Source organism: Trematomus bernacchii, unplaced genomic scaffold (assembly GCF_902827165.1).
Source record: "Trematomus bernacchii unplaced genomic scaffold, fTreBer1.1, whole genome shotgun sequence".
NCBI lineage: Eukaryota > Metazoa > Chordata > Actinopteri > Perciformes > Nototheniidae > Trematomus > Trematomus bernacchii.
Window position 1 is genome coordinate 199,095 of NW_022987828.1, and position 19,903 is coordinate 218,997.

At 42.1% G+C, this 19,903-nt stretch overlaps 2 protein-coding genes across 4 annotated transcripts; both read left to right on the forward strand.

Moving 5' to 3' along the window:
• Positions 1–1,059: 1,059 nt before the first annotated feature.
• eif3s10 (eukaryotic translation initiation factor 3, subunit 10 (theta)) lies at positions 1,060–10,309 on the forward strand. 3 transcript variants are annotated; one of them, XM_034151742.1, is made up of 22 exons: positions 1,060–1,234; positions 1,717–1,907; positions 1,995–2,131; positions 2,313–2,476; positions 2,869–3,068; positions 3,250–3,458; positions 3,539–3,710; positions 3,916–4,020; positions 4,176–4,274; positions 4,379–4,495; positions 4,620–4,805; positions 4,946–5,293; positions 5,380–5,484; positions 5,561–5,674; positions 5,772–5,894; positions 6,799–6,952; positions 7,229–7,410; positions 7,847–7,932; positions 8,048–8,454; positions 8,543–8,663; positions 8,766–9,205; positions 9,450–10,309. In XM_034151742.1, exons 1-22 carry the CDS (start codon positions 1,186–1,188, stop codon positions 9,608–9,610), a joined length of 3,870 nt encoding a protein of 1,289 aa, XP_034007633.1. In that variant the 5' UTR covers positions 1,060–1,185; the 3' UTR covers positions 9,611–10,309. The 3 variants fall into 3 exon arrangements, with proteins under 3 accessions (XP_034007633.1, XP_034007634.1, XP_034007636.1); XM_034151743.1 differs by having other exon boundaries at positions 9,453–10,309; XM_034151745.1 differs by having other exon boundaries at positions 8,048–8,415.
• A 2,259-nt stretch (positions 10,310–12,568) lies between these two features.
• Positions 12,569–17,054, forward strand: emx2 (empty spiracles homeobox 2). The gene is made up of 3 exons (XM_034152446.1): positions 12,569–13,235; positions 14,371–14,555; positions 15,860–17,054. The coding sequence occupies exons 1-3, from the start codon at positions 12,848–12,850 to the stop codon at positions 16,028–16,030; spliced, it is 744 nt and encodes a 247-aa protein (XP_034008337.1). The 5' UTR covers positions 12,569–12,847; the 3' UTR covers positions 16,031–17,054.
• The last annotated feature ends 2,849 nt before the right edge of the window (positions 17,055–19,903 follow it).

The following is a 19,903-nucleotide window of genomic DNA, read 5'->3' on the forward strand; positions in this document are numbered from 1 at the left end:
GTTTTAAATAAAAAATAATTGTAGTAACAATTCACTGCAGAGTGCAGACACATAATACAGCTACTACTAACAACTAAGTGAGTCACCAACCAAATACCTTTTGGCATCCAGTCCTTGTAATACAATGGTTTACATATTCTAAAATGAAACAACTATATCCTATGTATCAAAATCCTTGTGTATGAAAATGAATGATTATCGTCTAAACTTCTGACCTGGATCAGTCAAACTTTGTACATCAGCTCTGTAATATAACCTGATTGTCATAAAATATAAATGTTGATGTTGATATTGTTTTAAGAACTCATCATATGAATGACACAGGATATCCTTAATCTCTATCGGTTGATACTGAGTCTAGTTTGCAGTGAAGGCTACATAATTGGATATAATCGACATGTAACCCGGGTTACCTGAACACACCACCGGGCGAGCGCATACGGGAACTTTATACACCCAGGGTTGCCAGGTTTGCTGAAACCGCTCTTGCATTGGTTTTGGTTAAAATTAAGGCTATTAAAAATAGATTATTTAGGATTAGGCAATTCCGTACACTTCATGGTATTTCGTTATATCTTATTTCAAACACTTTATTTAGCTGATACTTTTTTTTAAAGTATCAACTAAATAACCCATGGACACTACCAGTGAGGTAGAAGTTATGTGGGTTAGGGTTAGGGTTAGACAACACAATTAATAATATTTGGTCAAAATACAGAAAAAACACATAATCAGGACAATAAATGCTGAAACCACAACATTTTAACTCAAACACAAATGCCACAGAAAGTCAGTGGCTGTTAATAACAGTTTTTAACCATGAAGTCTATAAAAGATGTGCCTAATGATTAAATCTGCACAAAATAAGTTGAAGAGATAGTTTTTTTTACAAACAGACTGTGATTAGTTTACAAAGTTTACATATATGAATATTAAGATGTAAACACCCTGAGAATACGGATGGATTAAACCTTAATATCTAATAATTGTTCGCACTCAGTCCCTTCACGTGTAAGAGGGATAGTGCATGACTGCTCTGGCAACCCTAGCAAGGCCGCTCACGAGGCTCTTCCTTTCTCAGCCAGCACCGTAGCAGCGGGTGAGTGCGTGGCGTGGATGGACTGGTGAAATTTGTCAAAATTCACTCTACTCAGCCAATTTGAGTCTCACTAGAACGCCGCAAACATGCCGGCGTATTTTCAAAGGCCGGAGAATGCTCTGAAACGAGCGAACGGTAAGTGGAAAGACAACATCATGTTGTTCAAATGTCAGACATTCATGCTAACAAGCTAACGGTAGCTAGCCTTCGTCACTGATGCTCCGCTAGTTAGCCTCGCATGCTAGTAAGGCGGGTAAGCCATATGTGTTCACGGCTAACCGGCTCTGCGATGTTTGTTGTACTTACAATTGATTGCGGCAGTGACACAATACATATCAGTAGTTAGGTGGTCATCAGATGACAGTTAACACTCGTGTCAGCTTTAACACTGTTTTTACAATGCCTCAGCTGTTGGTGCTTTTTGTTCTTGTAGCTTTGATGCTAATGTCACGTTCACCAAGCACCATGGGCCTAACAATGTCAGGCTGATTTAGCTAACCACGGTAATAGAGCTAATGCGAAAATCCTGTGGTTTAGTGGTTATACTATGTTTTGAATGGTTATTAATGACATGTTATGAAGCTAATGTTGGTCTATTTCTGGATGTGTTTACACAGAGTTTCTTGAGGTTGACAAGAAGCAGCCAGCTTTGGATGTTTTGTACGATGTCATCAAGAGCAAGAAACATCGAACATGGCAGAAGATCCACGAGCCCATCATGCTCAAATACCTGGAGCTCTGCGTGGATCTTCGCAAGAGCCACCTGGCCAAGGAGGGTCTCTACCAGTACAAGAACATCTGCCAGCAGGTGTGTGAAATGTGTTATGTTTGCACAGATGGGGTAGTTGCTTTTGTCAGACTTTTTGGAAATTAAAGTGGAACATCTTGCTTTCAGGTGAACATCAAATCTCTGGAGGATGTGGTTAGGGCTTACCTGAAGCTGGCGGAGGAGAAGACTGAGACCGCTAAGGGGGAGTCCCAGCAGATGGTCCTGGATATTGAGGATCTGGACAACATCCAGACTCCTGAAAGGTGAGGATGATCAAATGCAGAATATGTTTCGGTGAAGCATAAAGGGGCTTTAATATCAATAGTTGGATATCGTTTAATTTACAGATAGAAAAAACTGAATCTAAACGTATAGTTTTGTCCGATGATTGTGTTATACAGTTTACTGGTTTCACTTTTAACACTAAGCTTGTTGTCACTTCAGTGTTCTCCTGAGTGCTGTGAGTGGAGAGGACACTCAGGATCGTACCGATCGCCTGCTGCTCACTCCTTGGGTGAAGTTCTTGTGGGAGTCCTACCGCCAGTGCTTGGACCTGCTGAGGAACAACTCCAAGGTGGAGCGCCTGTACCATGACATCGCCCAGCAAGGTATTGACACACATGGAATACTTTTTATTAAGGATGTTTTGTTTTTATTACATTTTCTATTGTCTAAATTGCTACCATATGTACAAATGATAACCTATGTACAAAAAATGGCATCAGCACCTATTTTTAAATAAAAAACAGTTTCTCATACATCGAGTAAAATGATTTAAATCAAAACCACTAATTCAATAGGTTTCATTATAAAAATAAACATTTTAATATTTCATGTGAAAACTGCTTTTATCTATATGGTTTTAATAAGATTATACCAAGTTATGAATATATTCAAATGTACTCAAAAAGAAAATGATCAAATAGAAATTCAGCCATACATTAATGTATGTAATGTTACACAACTAAATGCTGATAATAACTGGTAATCTTTTTTGCAGCATTCAAGTTCTGCCTGCAGTACACCCGTAAAGCAGAATTTCGCAAGCTGTGTGACAATCTGCGTATGCATCTGGGTCAGATCCAGCGCCACCACAACCAGAGCACGGCCATCAACCTGAACAACCCGGAGAGTCAGTCCATGCACCTGGAGACTCGCCTGGTGCAGCTGGACAGCGCCATCAGCATGGAGCTCTGGCAGGTCTGTACACCATACACTGATTTTGTCTCAAGGGATTAATACAACTTATAATATAAAGTGTATGCTCTGTATGAAAACCAAAAGGCAGTATAGTAAATACATGTCTTCCAGTGTATTGAAAAATGTGACATACTCAAAGTGAAGCATTTATAACAATGTAGTACTGTTTGTCTTTTTCCAGGAAGCATTCAAGGCTGTTGAAGACATCCATGGCCTGTTTGCCCTTTCCAAGAAGCCTCCCAAGCCCCAGTTGATGGCCAACTACTACAACAAGGTGTCGACTGTGTTCTGGAAATCTGGAAACGCTCTCTTCCACGCCTGCACCCTCCACCGGCTCTATCACCTCTCAAGGGAGATGCGTAAGAATCTGACCCAAGATGAGATGCAGAGGTATTTTATTTACTATCCGTGTACATCTTTTGCTTTTGGTAGTGAACAAATGGTTAATGATGCTTACTTTGGATCTTCAGGATGTCCACCAGAGTCCTTCTGGCCACGCTGTCTATCCCCATCACCCCCGAGCGCACAGACATTGCTCGGCTGCTGGACATGGATGGCATCATTGTTGAAAAACAACGCCGGCTGGCCACCCTCCTGGGCCTGCAGTCTCCACCAACCCGGCAGAGTCTCATCAATGACATGGTACAGCATCTGCATATGAAAGCTTTGTTATGTATTCTAGGTTTCAACAGTGTTCCTCAAACCTTTTTTAGTAGGTACAAACAAAACTCTTAATTGTTTGCTTTTTGTGATGAGTAAAATGGTTTGAAATGTGTCTTTAACCTGATCTTGTAAGGCTGTTAGTACATATTGCTAATACGTTTTTATTCTAATGTTTTTATTCTAGGTGAGATTTAACTTGCTGCAGTATGTTGTACCCGAAGTGAAAGAACTGTACAACTGGCTCGAGGTAGACTTTCACCCTCTGAAGCTGAGCGGACGAATGACCAAGGTAAACATCTTGCAACAACCAGCTTTATAATACGGACATTATACAATCCATTTTTGTCATTTTAGTTGCAGTTCATTTACAAAACTTTGGATGAATTGATTGTAGTTGGTCATGTATCATTAAAGCACATGTTAACAAAGTTATTCTCCCACCAGGTGCTGAACTGGGTGAGAGACCAGTCTGAGAAGGAGTCTGACCTGCAGCACTATGTCCCTCACCTGCAGGGTAATACCATCCTGAGGCTCCTGCAACAGGTAATTCACTTCAGTCTTTTCATTCCACTGGAATGCTCTCCTTAATCCCTTCTTAAAATATAATAGCTGAATCCCTCAAATTTGTTCTCCATTGGTTTTATTAGGTTGCACAGATCTATCAAAGCATCGAGTTCACCCGCCTGGCCTCATTGGTTCCCTTTGTGGATGCCTTCCAGCTGGAGCGCTCCATTGTGGATGCTGCCCGCCACTGTGATCTGCAGGTAAGGTCAACCCAAGGAGAGATCCATAAACTACTGATCAACCTATACAAATTGTATAACAGTTGAGTGTGTTTTGATTTTTACTGTTTTGAACAATTCATCAAATATTTGCTGTTCCCTGTAGGTCCGTATAGACCACACCTCTCGAAATCTGAGCTTTGGCTCCGACCTGAACTACTCGACCAAAGAAGACGCCCCTGTCGGTCCATTCCTGCAGAACATGCCATCAGCGCAGATAAGAAACCAGCTGACTGCCATGTCTTCTTCTCTGGCTAAGGCCGTCCAGGTCATCAAGCCTGCCTCCATCCTGGTGAGTTCCCTTCCTACTGAACTCTCATATACAGGCACACAGAAACAGCAATATTAGCTTTTTACCTACCTGCAAATACAGGTATCTTCATGTGATAATAATTCTATACTAAACAGCATTTAAATATGTCTCCTTCTCAGCAAGAGCGCGAGGAGCAGAGCCAGCTGGCAATGGCTGCCTATCTGAAAAACGCACGCAAGGATCACCAGCGCATACTGGCTCGCAGACAGACCATCGAAGAGCGTAAGGAGCGCCTGGAGAGCCTGAACATTGCGCGTGAGAAGGAGGAGCTGGAGCTGCGTGAAGCTGAGATGCAGAAGGTTCGCAAGGCCGAGGAGGAGCGACTGCGCCAGGAAGCCAAAGAGAGGGAGAAGGAGCGCATCATGCAGGAGCACGAGCTGATCAAGAAGAAGACAGTCCGTGAGCGGCTGGAGCAGATCAAGAAGACCGAGCTTGGAGCCAAGGCCTTCAAGGATATTGATATTGAGGTAATATAGATGTAACTCCATGTTGCAATACATGTTCACTGTCATATTCGGTTTAAAGTTGAGACTAACAAATATGTTCCGTACAGGACCTCGAGGAGCTGGACCCTGACTTCATCATGGCCAAACAGGTGGAGCAGCTGGAGAAGGAGAAGAGGGAACTCCAGGAGCGCCTGAAGAACCAGGAGAAAAAGGTAACTTGAGTGAGGCATCAGTGAAAACATCAGTCACTTAGGTGAGAACTGGACACTAATCTATCTTTCTCTCCAGATTGACTACTTTGAGAGGGCCAAACGTCTGGAGGAGATTCCTCTCATCAAACAGGCTTATGAGGAGCAGCGAATCAAGGACATGGAACTATGGGAGCTCCAGGAGGAGGATAGGGTATGTACATAAAAATAAACACGTGCATAGATCTCATAAATGAAATAAACCCAGGTGAATTTCTAGAATAAAATATTTGTATCTTTTCTTATTGTAGATCAGTAACATGGAAGTCGAGCGGGAGAAGGCTCTGGAGCACAAGAAGCGCATGTCCAGGATGATGGAGGACAAAGAAAGCTTCTTGGGCAAAATAACTGCTGCTCGTAGCTGTGTCTATGAGGTAAGACTTAGTCCTTTCATCAGCTCATGTTGAGTTACTTATGGCGCATTTCCACTGCAGCGCGTAGCATGGTTTAAGCGTGCCGTGCCAAGCCCGGCCCGTTTTTGGTTGCGTTTCCACTAGGGGTAGTTCCGGCTAACGGGTACTTTTTCACAGTTTTTCTGGCTCTCCAAAATCGTGGTTCTTTCCGGGCCAACAACCGGGCTGAATATGCTAAACTAGTGAGAGAACCGCTGGCAAGGGGGCTACAACTACAACAAGATGAACATATTTGACCGTGATTTAATTGTAATACACGTTTCAAAATGATGCCGAAGTAACAACATACTGATACCGGTTAGTAAAAAACCATGAATTAATGCTTTGACAAGTCTGCAGACAGACGGCAGGCGAAAAAACCTTTTAAAATGCGTGTTTTCTAAATGGAGATCGGCTAAGCTAACGCAGTATATGCTCCGACCGTCCACACTCACAACAACGGCCTATACAGACATAAATAAAGCAGCGACTGTATTCGCCATGACACAGGCAGTCTGTGGTTTGTACTTGTTTAACTTTTGTCTAGTTTCTGAACATATATGAGGAGCTGTGAGCTCTGAGTGCTAACAGCTAACGGCTGTGTTGGTTTTGTGGTTCGCATTGAAGATGACGTCACGCCTCCGCCTACACTGCGTTACTATAGTTACTGCCCCAGTTCCTAAACTGTAATGGAAACGCAGCATAAAGTGAGCCTGGCCTACCAAGGCCTAACTATACCGTACTAAGCCGTGCGAGGCCCTGCAGTGGAAATGTGCATTACAGCAGTCATTTAGCTTTTTGCAACTTAAGTGCCCCCTTGCTGGGGCAGCAAAATCGTTTTTTGCTAGGGTGCAGTGGTAACAAATTCACTGTTCTGTCTTTGAAGGAAAAACTGAAAACCTTTGAGGATCGCTTGGTGGAGGAGAGGAAAAAGCGCATGGAAGAAAGGAAGAAGCAGCGCAAAGAGGACAGGCGTAACAACTTCTACCGTCAGAAAGAGGAAGATGCTCAGCGTATCCACGAGGAGTCACTCAAGAAAGGTATTTCTTTTCTGTTTTCAAACTTTCATGCTAAGAAGCAAAGGAGGACATTTGGGTGTTCTTTTAGCAGTTGTAGATAAAGTTGTTTTTGGGGTTGTTTCATTGGCCTGATGACTTTCGCATGGGTATTGGAATTGGACATCACAAATGATCAGTCAAGAAAGAATGTTTTTCTTCCAATCAGCGAGGCCACTCCAAGTATATATGTTTTTCATCCAGGCTTAATGCTGTCATTTTGTCAAGGTTTGAACATATAGTTTTCTGCTTCTCTTGCAGAGCGTGAGGAGGCTGAACGCATTGAACATGAGCAGCGAGAGGAGGAGGATCGGGAGTACCAGGAGCGTCTGCGCAAACTGGAGGAGCAGGAACGAAAGCAGCGCGCTCGTCAACAGGAGATCGAGGAGCGGGAACGCCGTCGTGACGAAGAGAAGCGGGTCCCAGCGGAGGAGAAACCCAAGGTACAAATAGATTAGCACTTATTTCTTGCCTCATGGTCAGAGCCTACAGTTACTGACAAGAGCAGTGGGAATTCTAGGTTATTTCTCTGTACGTTGATCATGCTATGTTACCAAGGTAAATCGGGACCATAGTGCCTGGAATAGAGATACAATTCAAATAAAGAGTTTTTTCAAAAACTAAATTTGACTTTATTTTACTGCATTATGAATGGCTTTCAATCAGTCAAATATAAAATGAGGTAAGGTCACACCTGTGTATACATGTTGCTAGTTAATGAGATCCACCTTTAATTTATCATTATAGTTTGTCAGTTGGAGCACAGATCTATCATGTCAGAGTGAATAACTGAGTGCTAAATAATGGACAACAGGCCAAAAAAAGTGATGGGGCTGTAATAACACAATGTGTGTTGATCAATATGTTTTGCTTATACAGGATTGGAGCGAAAAGGAGGTTGCAAAGGACACTGAGAAGGAGGAAGGAGGAGGAGGGTGGAGGAAGCGCACGGCTTTGCCTGACAAGTAGGTGTTGGTGCCTCTTATTTTCTATAAAAATTGGTTGATTTCTATTTGTTTGTTTTAACACCATTCGGAAAAAAAGGACAGGCTCTCCTAACAATACCTTTGCTCTCTCCAGGGAAAAGAGACAGGAGGATGACAACGAGGAAAGAGAAGCTCCTGTCAGGCGGGCGGAAGGTTTCCGCAGGGATGGAGAAGACAGAGGACCCCGTCGGGGGGGCTTCGATGACGACAGAGCCCCCCGCCGTGCCGAAAATGAGGACCGCCCCATACGCAGAGGCTTCGACGATGACCGTGGTACACGTAGAGGTTTCGAGGAGGACCGTGCCCCGAGGCGTGCTTTCGATGACGAACGTGCCCCGAGGCGTGGCTTTGATGACGACAGAAGTTCTCGCAGAGGCACGGATGACACCTGGGGTCCCAGGAGAGGAGGAGAAGATGAAGAGAAGGGTGGAAAGAGAGGCGTTGAAGAGGCTCCACGTCGTGGTGAGGATGACAAAGCACGGAAGCCCTTGGTCAGGCCTGGTAAGCCTGTGGCCTTTCAGCTGGTAATAACTGAAAGACCTGTCTTAGTTAACTGTAGCAGGATGATGAGAAAATGCATGTGTTGCAGGTGGTTGGCGTGAGCGAGAGAAGGCTCGCGAGGACAGCTGGGGTCCTCCCAGGGACAAGTCCAGGGAGAAAGACGATGATACTGAAGAAGAGCCCAAACCAAGCGAGCGGCGTCCAGTCAAGTGAGCCTCACAGACTTATTCCTTTTTGTAATAATGCGGAGGACATCATGACTAGGTTTTCTGCAAGGAGTTGTGTTAATTAGTTTGACAATCTATTCACAGAGAGGAGAGTGTCTGGAGGAGACCCGGCACAGAGGAAGGAGGAAGCAGCTGGAGAGACTCTCGAAAAGAGACCGCTGACAGTGATGATCGTCGAGGAGGGCGTGAGGAGCGTCAGATCGAGCGTCCGCGTGTGGAGCGTCAGATCGAGCGTCCGGCAGAGCGTCAGATCGAGCGTCCGGCCGAGCGTCAGATCGAGCGTCCTGCCGAGCGTCAGATCGAGCGTCCTGCCGAGCGTCCTGCCGAGCGTCCTGCAGAGCGTCCTGCCGAGCGTCCTGCAGAGCGTGCTGCAGAGCGTCCTGCCGAGCGTCCTGCCGAGCGTCCAGCGGAGCGTCCAGCCGAGCGTCCTGCCGAGCGTCCAGCCGAGCGTCAGATTGAGCGTCCGGTCAGAGAGAGCCGGGATGAGCGTGAAGTCAGAGCCCCACCCAGAGAAACAGAGGATGGTAAGCAGTTTGACTTCAAAATGTAACCGCTGCATGAACATCAGGGATACAGCTTTGCTGCATCATTTGTTTTCTTTAAAAGATGTGAAGTCTTGTTGACCTATGTGGCAGTGTTGAGCTCAACCAGCAGAGGTCGCTTTTACCCTCATTTCTGCTAGAGCCTGTGTTTGAGGAAGAGTCTTGCTTGTAATGTCAAAATGTTTCTGTTGAAACCTCTCCTAATGAGCGTCCTTGTTTCCGTAAGGAGCTTCTTGGCGTCGTGGAGGCGAGGAGAAGCGCGAGGAGAAGCGCGAGGAGAAGCGCGAGGAGCGTCCCAAAGAGGGTGAGACCGAGGAAGAAAAAGCCAACGCTCGCCGCATCAAGAATGAGACGGATGATGACGGCTGGACCACTGTCCGCCGCTGAGCAACATCTGCATCCAATTGGCTCAATGAAATTGGTTCTGAAAAATAAATTTGGATTCCCATCAGCCAGTTATAAATTAATGGTCACACACTTCTAATACTCATGTGCGTTATTACTTTGAATTGAATAATTATAGACAATAGTTTTCCTGGGGATTTCTTTTTCTTTTATCTCCATTTCTTTACAGTTGTTTGAACCAGAGGCTCCCACCAGCCAGAACACCATCAACCAATGAACTTGTGTGTGCACTTTGGCCTCATGCAAACCATCAGAGTAAGCAAAGCTGCCCCCAGTGGTTAGGAGTATTATTACCTTACATGAAGAAGTAAACCTAACTATACTGATAACATAATTACCTGCAACAACTTTCTATGAAAATTCAGAGCATCACCAACTGCCTCTTTTTAAATAATTCCCATTGCATAGATGTTATGATATGCCACAGATCCACAACTCCCTGTAAAGGCAATGACAGGAGTTGGTCAAATGCTTCAGTGATCTCTGCTCTTCATGCAATGTTTCAGATGCTTCTTAACCTGTTCAAGAACTAGATACATTTACATTTGATGTGCATGCTTGCAGTATTCAATTGATCTCGCCTGATATCCAGTGTGTGGTTTTATCTCTGCAACCAACGGTACCCAACCAGGTTGCATGTCAACAGTTAAAGCCTTTATTAATAAAGATGTTTGCTCACCACCTAATTGTTCATTTAATCTTAAATGATATATCACCTATAAAGATAGCATCACACTTATTAGTTTAGTGTCTAGTGTACAAAAATGTCACAGTTGTTCCCTACGTGGGGTAGGAGGATTGACCTAACCTTATAAAGTAGTAGAAGTATTAATGCTATTATTCATTTTAAGTACCTCTGTAAAAACTAAATTGTGAAAGTACCACTTGACTTGGAAATAGGTGTCCACTTCAACATCTTGGATCCCAGCAGCTGACGTATTAGATCCACCTGACCTAACTTCTTCCTAGTGCAACACCAGTAAAACTAAACTATTCTTCATCATGTTGTGGACTTGCTGGCTCTTCATCATTTTAAGTTACCCTAAAGCTCTTCAAGCCCCGTTTTGGTTCCATAGTATACACCATTATGTAACTGACCACTAGAGGTCGGTAAAGCTCCGTGCAGAGGACACGCGTCTCCCTGTCAGAGCTGCTCTGGTTCATGTCCACGATCAGCAGGTAACTCAGGAAAACTCCGAAAATATGAACATGCATGCAGCGGTCAGTCAGCCACTTAGAAAACCAATAACATCATGTTAGAGTTGTTTAAAAAAAACTTCAACCATACTGAACTAAAACTAAATATTCCGTCACAACAAATGGCTTTGAATGTGGCTGACCTGCCCCGTTTTAAAGCGTTGTATAGAATAATGTTACTACTAATAATAGATAAAATAATCATCAAGATTTTCATTTATTTCATTTAATCGTTTATTTGGCAGGGACAATGCACAGTAATGAACACTTAAGACATTAAAATGTGTCAAGCGTAACAGTGCCAGATTTAGCTTTGAGCTAATTTCCATCCGCAGTCCCTCACATAAAACATTTCAGAAAATTACATTTTACAAACAATAAAAATGCGTGTCATGTGTAAGACATTGACATTTATTTGGTACGATTTTTATATATAAAAAAAGCACCTTTATAAATTCACTAAAGAAAATAAAACATCCAAACTGCTAACGATTCCTGATAATTACAATTGAATATGACACATTTTAACAATGTCCATTCAGTTGTATTATGTGATGCAGGCCTACAGCTGTTAAGGCTTTAGTTCACAGCCTATTGTATTCTACACAGACCTTTAACCTGGACGCACAAATAAACCGACTGCTCCATAAGCTGTATATGAACAAGTGTGTCCTATATAGTCATAACAACAATAATAATGCCATACTTAAATAACATGTTTACTTTGACTGCGACTTCAATTTTCTTGCATCTGAAGTCGTTCTAAATGCATTTCAAGATCCCCACCAACACTCAAGAAACATGCAACCAAGCTATACAAACTGAAAGAATATATACATTCAAAAATATATAAATACAATGTTAATCACAATACGTTTTTGTTTTCATTGTTATGGCTGCATCTTTTAATTATTAGTGTTTTTTGGTTTTATATGAGCAGCCTTATGTCTAACTGTGCGTGTTATTAATGTTTTTCATGTCTTTGTGAGGCCCTCGGCGAGCGGCATGGCTGCAGCCTCGTGCTGCTCTCAGGGGGACAGCTGCAGTCACAGGTAGCCCCTCCAAAAAACACCTGAGCGTTTTCATTCAAAAACACTGGCAACCAGCGACTCATGAGTGGGAAGGTGTTACTGACATTTGAAGACTGACACTATCCTGTTTTATTGACAAAAGCTCGAAATATAAAGTCTACCAGAGATCCCACCCAGCAGAAAGTGCATTCTTTAATTTGAATCGTACTAATAGTATCTGAAGAAATTAAAAGGAGCTAGGACCAAACAAGAATTAAATACAGAAATATAGTTAAAAATGGAGACATAAATGAAGGCCAATTAAACAGCTGCTGTTGAGTATTATCCGAGCACGCAGCATCGACTATAATAGACTTTAATAGAGTTGATTTGATGTTTGCGCAACATTGTTGTGCATAATTAAAAGTAATCACTTGCTAATACTAACACTACACGCACACCCACCCAAAAAAAATCAGTTTGAAGCTGTCATAGCCATTAAATGCAAATAAGCAGGCTACCTTGAGCTTTACTGGTCCAGATGAGTGTGTTAAATGTCCTGGAGATATGTGCGCGTGAGTAAGTGTGTGCGCGCGTGTGCTCTGGACGAATCCGTTCCGTGTTGCGCGTTCGAGTCCGCCTCTCCGCGCCCCTGCTTCCCATTGACGCACTTTTTAAGCGTCTTCCCCTTCTCCACCTTAAGGCGAGCAGTAGTGGCAGCGACCAATCACCATGCCATTACAGCCTTCAGAGGAAGCTGTTTATGGGACTGCAGCGCTAATTAGGCTCATGAACTAACAAATCTGCCTGCACGAACCCGGCGAGGAAAACGATCATATCCATGGATTAGTCTGGGAGTAGCCGAGCACTTTTTATTTTGTGGCTTTCTCGACACTGCAAACTTATTTACTGCGCAGAAAACTTTCCTCCTTCCTTGGGTGTGGAGTATTTTTTAAAGCGAGAGCGCCTACCACAGCTTCACCTTAAACTGGGGAACCTGGACTATCAGACAATGTTTCAGCCTACACCCAAGAGGTGTTTTACGATAGAGTCTTTAGTGGCGAAGGATAATCCTCTACCGCTGTCCCGCACCGAGGAGCCCATCCGGCCAGCGGCACTCAGCTATGCAAACTCCGGCCAGATGAACCCCTTCCTCAACGGCTTCCACTCCGGCGGCAGGGGCGTCTACTCGAACCCGGACTTGGTGTTTGCGGAGGCGGTCTCTCATCAGCAGAACTCTGCCCCGATGCATTCGGTGGCCCCGCCGCACGCTATGTCCGCTCACCCGCTTTCCTCCGCACACAGTCCGCACCCTCTTTTTGCCAGCCAGCAAAGGGACCCCTCAACTTTCTACCCCTGGTTATTACACAGATATAGATACTTGGGTCACAGATTTCAAGGTAAGTTATCCGAATGCTTCGTTTGGCTTTTTACGCACGATCGGCAGGGGATTGATTTTCTTCTCTCCATCGAGTACAGACAGCATAAGGAATCAAAATATGTAAAGCTATAGAGAGCAGTTTTTCAGCATGTCATGTCCAAATTTCAGGCCAAAATATGACACGTATTTACCGGATTATTTCGCTAAAAACATGACCCTGTAGTGGATTTCTTCATTTAAATAAAGGGAAATCTCGAGGAAAATGTAAAAAGAAATGTGGCCGTGGCTTCTTAAGCTGTTTAGAGAGACTATTCAGGTCTAAAAAAATATTACTAGAAATGGTGACTTGTTGTACACTGTAGTGGAGGTTATTTTTAGCATTGGATATATGATCTTATTCATGCGTAAAAACGAAACTAATGCAACTCGTTGCTCGGCAGTTTATGCAAAGACTTAACTCACATTTTAAATAAAAATACAAAATGCAACAACTAGGGTTGTTATTTATTTAATCTATGCTAATTATTTCAGGCTGACGTGAGTAAAATCTTTGGGTAATTTGGATTTTATTAACTGAGTTGACTTGGCCCCTTGCGTTTGTAGACTAGGAAAATGTGTTTATTATTTAATGATTTTGTTCGCTCATTTTAGGTATTTATATTCGAGAGTATTTGTTGTTTTCCTGACAAATAAAAGTAAAATTAACACAATTTAAAGAAATGCATTCTAAATTAATGTAGGCCTATAAAGTGTTTTTAGCTGCTGTTTATTTGAAAGTGTTCATGCTGCTTCCATTTTACCTGTTATAGTGTTTACATGGGCTATTTTTGAGATAATTTAATTATAGGCCCAGGATTACACCCCTGCTTTGTGTTTCTTTATCCCTTTACTTCATGCTGTGTCTCACACATTTTAAATGAAAAAGGTCAACAATAGGAAATAATTTAAAATAGCATATGTGTTGGATAAATGATCTCAAGTTAATACTTATATCCAGCTCCTTCTCATGTATTGTTATCATGCCGTATTTCCAGTCTGCCCTCTGTACACTATTGTTTCCTAGCTGTGCGCAGGCCTGCTTGTTATGGACATGTTAAAATCTTACAGAATAAAAGAAAGGTCATGACTGATCCTCGTTTTGTGCTCGTTTCCAGGTAATGAAACGAGTCCAGAGAGCTTCCTTTTGCACAACGCGCTGGCAAGAAAGCCCAAAAGAATCCGGACAGCTTTTTCACCCTCGCAACTCCTGCGGCTCGAACACGCGTTTGAGAAAAACCATTACGTGGTGGGAGCAGAAAGAAAACAGCTCGCCCACACCCTTAGCCTCACAGAAACTCAGGTAAGAATTTTTATTTTATTAACATTAAACATGTTGCTGTTTTCTTTTACCTGGGCAGTGCGCTCATTTTATTTTGAAATTGATATATTGCTTTTTGGTGTGTTGTGTCATATTATTGCCATTAGAATTGGCCTATTTGCACTTTATTATTTAGTAATTTAAAATATATATCCCTCACATTATGGCTGGTGGACTTGATATATATATTTTTACTTTTGGCCTTAAACGTGGCTCCTTGCGTAAGGATGCATTTTGAATCAAGCTGGTATAAAAACAATGTATCTTAACGTATGACAACAAAGAATAGACATTTAGCAAGCAAAACAATAATTTTAAATAATCAGCATACAACATTGTTTCTACAGACCAGAGTCCATAAATGCATGTTGTCAATGGCAGACAGAGGCTTTCTGTTGGATCCGATCCACTGTCATTGTATAGGCCTAACCTCATTTTAGGAGGGGTTGAATTACTTTGTTTTGGGGGGAGAATGTTGCCTTTCAAAATGGAGGGCAAATTAACCAGTTAACCATTTTATGGGATAGGCGATACAAAGAGCGAGGCGGGTTCAGTGAATTCCCCCTGCCATATTTAAGATGCTGTTTGAGCCCATCAGCCGCTGTCTTTTGTCCGCTGCGGCTGCTCTGGGCGGCGGGGCCTTTGGAGGGACTGATGGGAGAAATGAACCATCACCTACTTTAATTGGCCCACGGAAGGCTTATTAAATGCACCTCGGTTGCCATTCAAGAGATAAAAAGGGGGCTGCCGAGTGACAAAGCAGGAACAGACAATTTATCGATTTAGATGTTGTTAATTCCCCGAGGTACCGTTTAACAGAGCTCAGTCGATTTAGAGCACTGTGTGAAACTGTATGTTAAAAATGTCACTCCTTTATTTCTTATAAACGTTCACATGCTGGCAGAAATACAATTTTTTCGAAACAAATGTTGACCTACTTTACCTAACTTTTCCCAAACATCATTTATTTTTAAGAGCATATTAAGTGCAGTATTTGTGCGTAAAAGTAATATTATATCAGCTTTAATTTGAGGATTTAAATGCATGGTTGACAATATAATTAATCCATGTTTATTCTGGAGGTTGTGTCCTCTCTGATCACCACTGCAGATCACAGTTTACCTTATTTTGTATTCTCATTCCACAGCTGCCTGCTTGCATTAAGCCCTGCTACAATAACAATGTGTCCCTTTTACGCGTGGTTTTGCGCACTGGCCAATCGCGGTTTATCTAGTGACACTGATCAAGTTTCTTTTCTTTTCTCTCTATTTTTTTCTCCTTTTCAGGTAAAAGTGTGGTTTCAGAACCGGAGGACGAAGTTTAAGCGACAGAAGTTGGAGGAGGAGGGCTCGGAGTCTCAGCAGAAGAAGAAAGGATCGCATCACATAAACCGGTGGAGAATGGCGACTAAACAGGGGAGCAGCCCAGAGGAAATTGATGTCACTTCGGACGATTAAAAAAAAAAGAAGACTTTATTAGCTTCTGAGTGATGGAGGACATGGATAAAGGATGCCGTGTAGAGACAGTGAGGGGGTACACAGCCAATGTCACATTTCAGATCTCCGGATCGGCAGCTGAGGGTGAGAGAAACCCGACATGTGGCACTGTGTCACCGCGTGGGTCTGTCAATCCAAGTGACCTAGGAAATGTGGCTGACAGTGTCTCAGTCCCCCCACCTGAACCCTTCCACGCACCGACCCCCACCACTACAATCTCCCATCTACCGCCACCTCATTTTTTCTCCAATTCATATTGGACGTTTGCACTTCAGAAGGTTTTTTTTTGTGAAAAAACAAAAAAACATTTCCACTCCAAGATACCAAAACACCAAACAGCTTTTGTAAAACTTGAATTGCATGGTATAGTTTTTTTTTCTCCTGGTAGTTGTTTTTTTAATTTGACACGTTTTTTCTCAAACCAAGAAAAAAAAAATCAATATTGTTTTTAACTCTATTTTCAAACAGAGATGTCGTGCTTCTTCCTTTTTACAAAGTGTGCAGTCTTTAATTAATGATTCTCGTGTAAAAGTGATTGTGAAAACATATGAAGTAGCGGTGCTGCGTTATAGTGTTTTTTTGAAAAAAGAAAATAGAACAAAACATTTGAATTTCGATTTAAAACAAAAAATACTTTTAATAGAGTGAATCAGACTACAGATAAAGTACTTAAATGGAAGGTGTCAGGGCTTTCCTTTAACCTAAAGCTTTACCAATGTGTCGCTGTGGCCCCACGCAGCCTTCTGTCAGGACGTCCCTCCAGTGAAAAGTTGCCACGAAGGACTAAATGCAAGAATTGAGAGTTAAAAAAAACAAGCACTGACCGTATTCCATGTACAGAAATGCTAAAAGTTAATGTTTCTGTTAAACCCTCTTTTACAGAATGTAAATAATGTTTGTGTTTGTGTTAAGTTTGCTACAATTTTAACACAAAGTATACTTCCAAGAAGTATGTAATTGTCAATATTTTGTCAATAAAGTTTTATCAATATGTTGCGCGCAGTAAAAGTAAAGACTTTTGATTATAGCTGAAATATGGCCTCTGGCGCTTTAAGGGCAATTATCTTTATTTTATTTTGTGGCATCAAACGGAATCGTTTTGGATTTAGTGTACAGTGAGGTTTTTAAACTAAATGCTGCAGCCTTTAATGCTCTGCGTTTGTTTCTCAGCCTGATTTTTTTTTGTGGGCTGCTCCGCTGCAGCTACAAAGAGTCCCCACAAGCTTTTGTGAAAGTGCAAATCAGTTTGGGCAATTATCATGCGGGTAATATGAGGGGGAAAGGGGATGCATTGCCCAGTGGTCCACTTTAATCTCTTAATCCACGGATCCAAGGGGCCTTGGTTGGACATAATTTAGTACAATCTGACTACCCCTCACGACGCGATAAGGAAGGTTGCAATGTGCCGCAAAATGGGATCTTTGTTTAAAATCTTGTCCTGTAGGCTCCATCCTGCTGCAAGCTGCTAGTGTTTTTGGACTGAAAGGGAAAATAACAGGATTTCTTTAACTAAAAAAAATATATATATTTACATCAGGAAATTATTTTCTGTTTACACACAAAAAACCTAGGAAACAATGCACCGTTAAAAAAAAACATTTACATTGGATTATGATTTTTTTTTCTTTATTGTGAAATCATATCAACTCCAGTGTTGTCTGCTGCGAGGTTTGTTTAATTGTTTCCTAAACTAAAAGGGGCTGTTTTTGTGATTTTGGTTGGGGTTTGGAGGGGGGGCATATAGGGAATTCTTAATCGGCCCATAGATTATAACAGCAATAAAAATCTTTAGAGAATACCATTAGCTTTGGAAAAAAAAAACTAAAAGCTTTATTACAAACCCAGCTTTGAAATAGGGGGGATTAGAGGACTGAAAGGGTCCCACAATAGTTAGAAGAAAAGGTTTCATGCTAATGAGGTTAATGCCCTTTGTATCTCCGGACTCCACAACTTCATTACTCCTATCTCGGGCAACACCGAGCGGCTCAGAGCTTCACAATCCACTCGAGCTTTTCCCTACCCTGCCTCTAAAGAAGGATTTGATAGCAGTCCTGTTCAAACTAGATAATTATATCTTTTCAAGTTGGAATTAAGATAAAGAAAGTGCAGTGGAGGCGGTGAGCCTTGATCCGCCGCAAACAAATTTGGCGCACTCTCCCCCCCTCTGTGCGCCTGTATGGACACACAGGAGACAGGACAGCTTCTCATTAGAGCTGGCACAGTTTGATTCATGTAAACGCGTTTGTTTTTAACCTGGAATTATCTACACAAAAATGTAAATGTAGCAGCAGTTATTCTATTGGAAATATATGTTTTCTGCTGATATGGTTTTAAAAATGTAAAACTAAATGTTGCCTAATGAAAAAAGCGACTGGCTTTAAATTCTAAATTGCAAAAAAATCTAAAAGCACCCATTACAATATTTAAATTATAAAAACATTGTAATTTAGAATTTTAGAAATTATAGTGCACTTTTCGATAGATTATTCTCGGTCCAAAAATTCCAAAATGATCGAATAATAAATAAATTGCGCATATTTGCAAACCACAAAGCTTGGCTTTACAATTACATGTATTTTATTGCGTTTAAAAAAATTCAAAACGCCATTCTCTTAAAATCTAGCCAAATTGAGAGTAAGGTCAGATGAATGTAATCGGTTCGGACAGAATTCAAACAGTGTGTGTTAAGACGTGAAGTGGGCCCTCACATATCAGATCCCTCTTCCAGACGCTCGTGCTGTGCGTAAAGGGCCAGCTGTGGGGACCTTTGGTGACCCGCTTATCTAAACTTAAGCTGCTCCGCTCCGTCCAGGGGCCAAACTCTCCATAAATCATCATCACAGCTCCTGAACTGCTGGATTATTCCTTAAATATTCACCACCGAGCCAGGCTGGGCATTTTGGACCTGAGCCCCCGCCGCATGAAACATTTAGGCTGAACGTGAAATGATTATCCGCCATTGAAAAGAGTAGTCGGTCCTATCAAGTGACCCCACTGACCCAAAACCTCTAATCTGCAATTAGTAGCTATAATTACGTCCGCTGACACCACTAATGTGGATAGTGGCGCGGGGAGGCGATAGGCGCGAGACAGGACTTGGTATTAGAGCTGAAAGTCAATAATTGATCGAGCTAAGATAGGAGAAGTGCTTTTTGAAAAGGATGGATTAGTTTGTCAACATAATGTGTAAGATTTATTTCATCTTCCGGGTAAAACGTTCCTGGGGTGGCACCTGTAGGCCGTGCTGTCTCAACGCGACGTCAGGACTAACTTGATCTGTCCTGTTTCACAAATTGCTTCTGAAATTGATCCTTGAAACGAGAGAATGAAGCCCACACAATTCCCTTGGCCTTGACATAAGGTGCAGCGATAAATATACAAGACTAATGAGCAATTACTATACAATCACCCTTCAAATAGCTTACATAATAATAAATTAAACATCGGAGCCTAGGATTCAGTTTCTGACTTTATTATTAATAACGAGGGAGGGGCGTTTGCTGCCATGATGTGTTCGGATGATTATGTTTTCCGAGCGCAGCAATTTTCCAATTCGCCATCGGGAACACAGTCAGCACTTATTGACTCGGACTGAGTCCACGGGCTTTTTACTGGCATCGACATAAGTGCGGGAAAATCATTTTAGTAACATGTTATTTTTTCATTGGTATGATTTTGAATTTACTTCTCACAGGGTGATCTTAAAACGCAGCATAAACCGGCCTGCTGCGTTCAATGACATAATTCGTTCATCGTTAATGCCTAAACTCGATTTAATTTGCTTAAATGATACATTTAATATGGTGTTGGGCAGTGATATGTCAATTATATAAT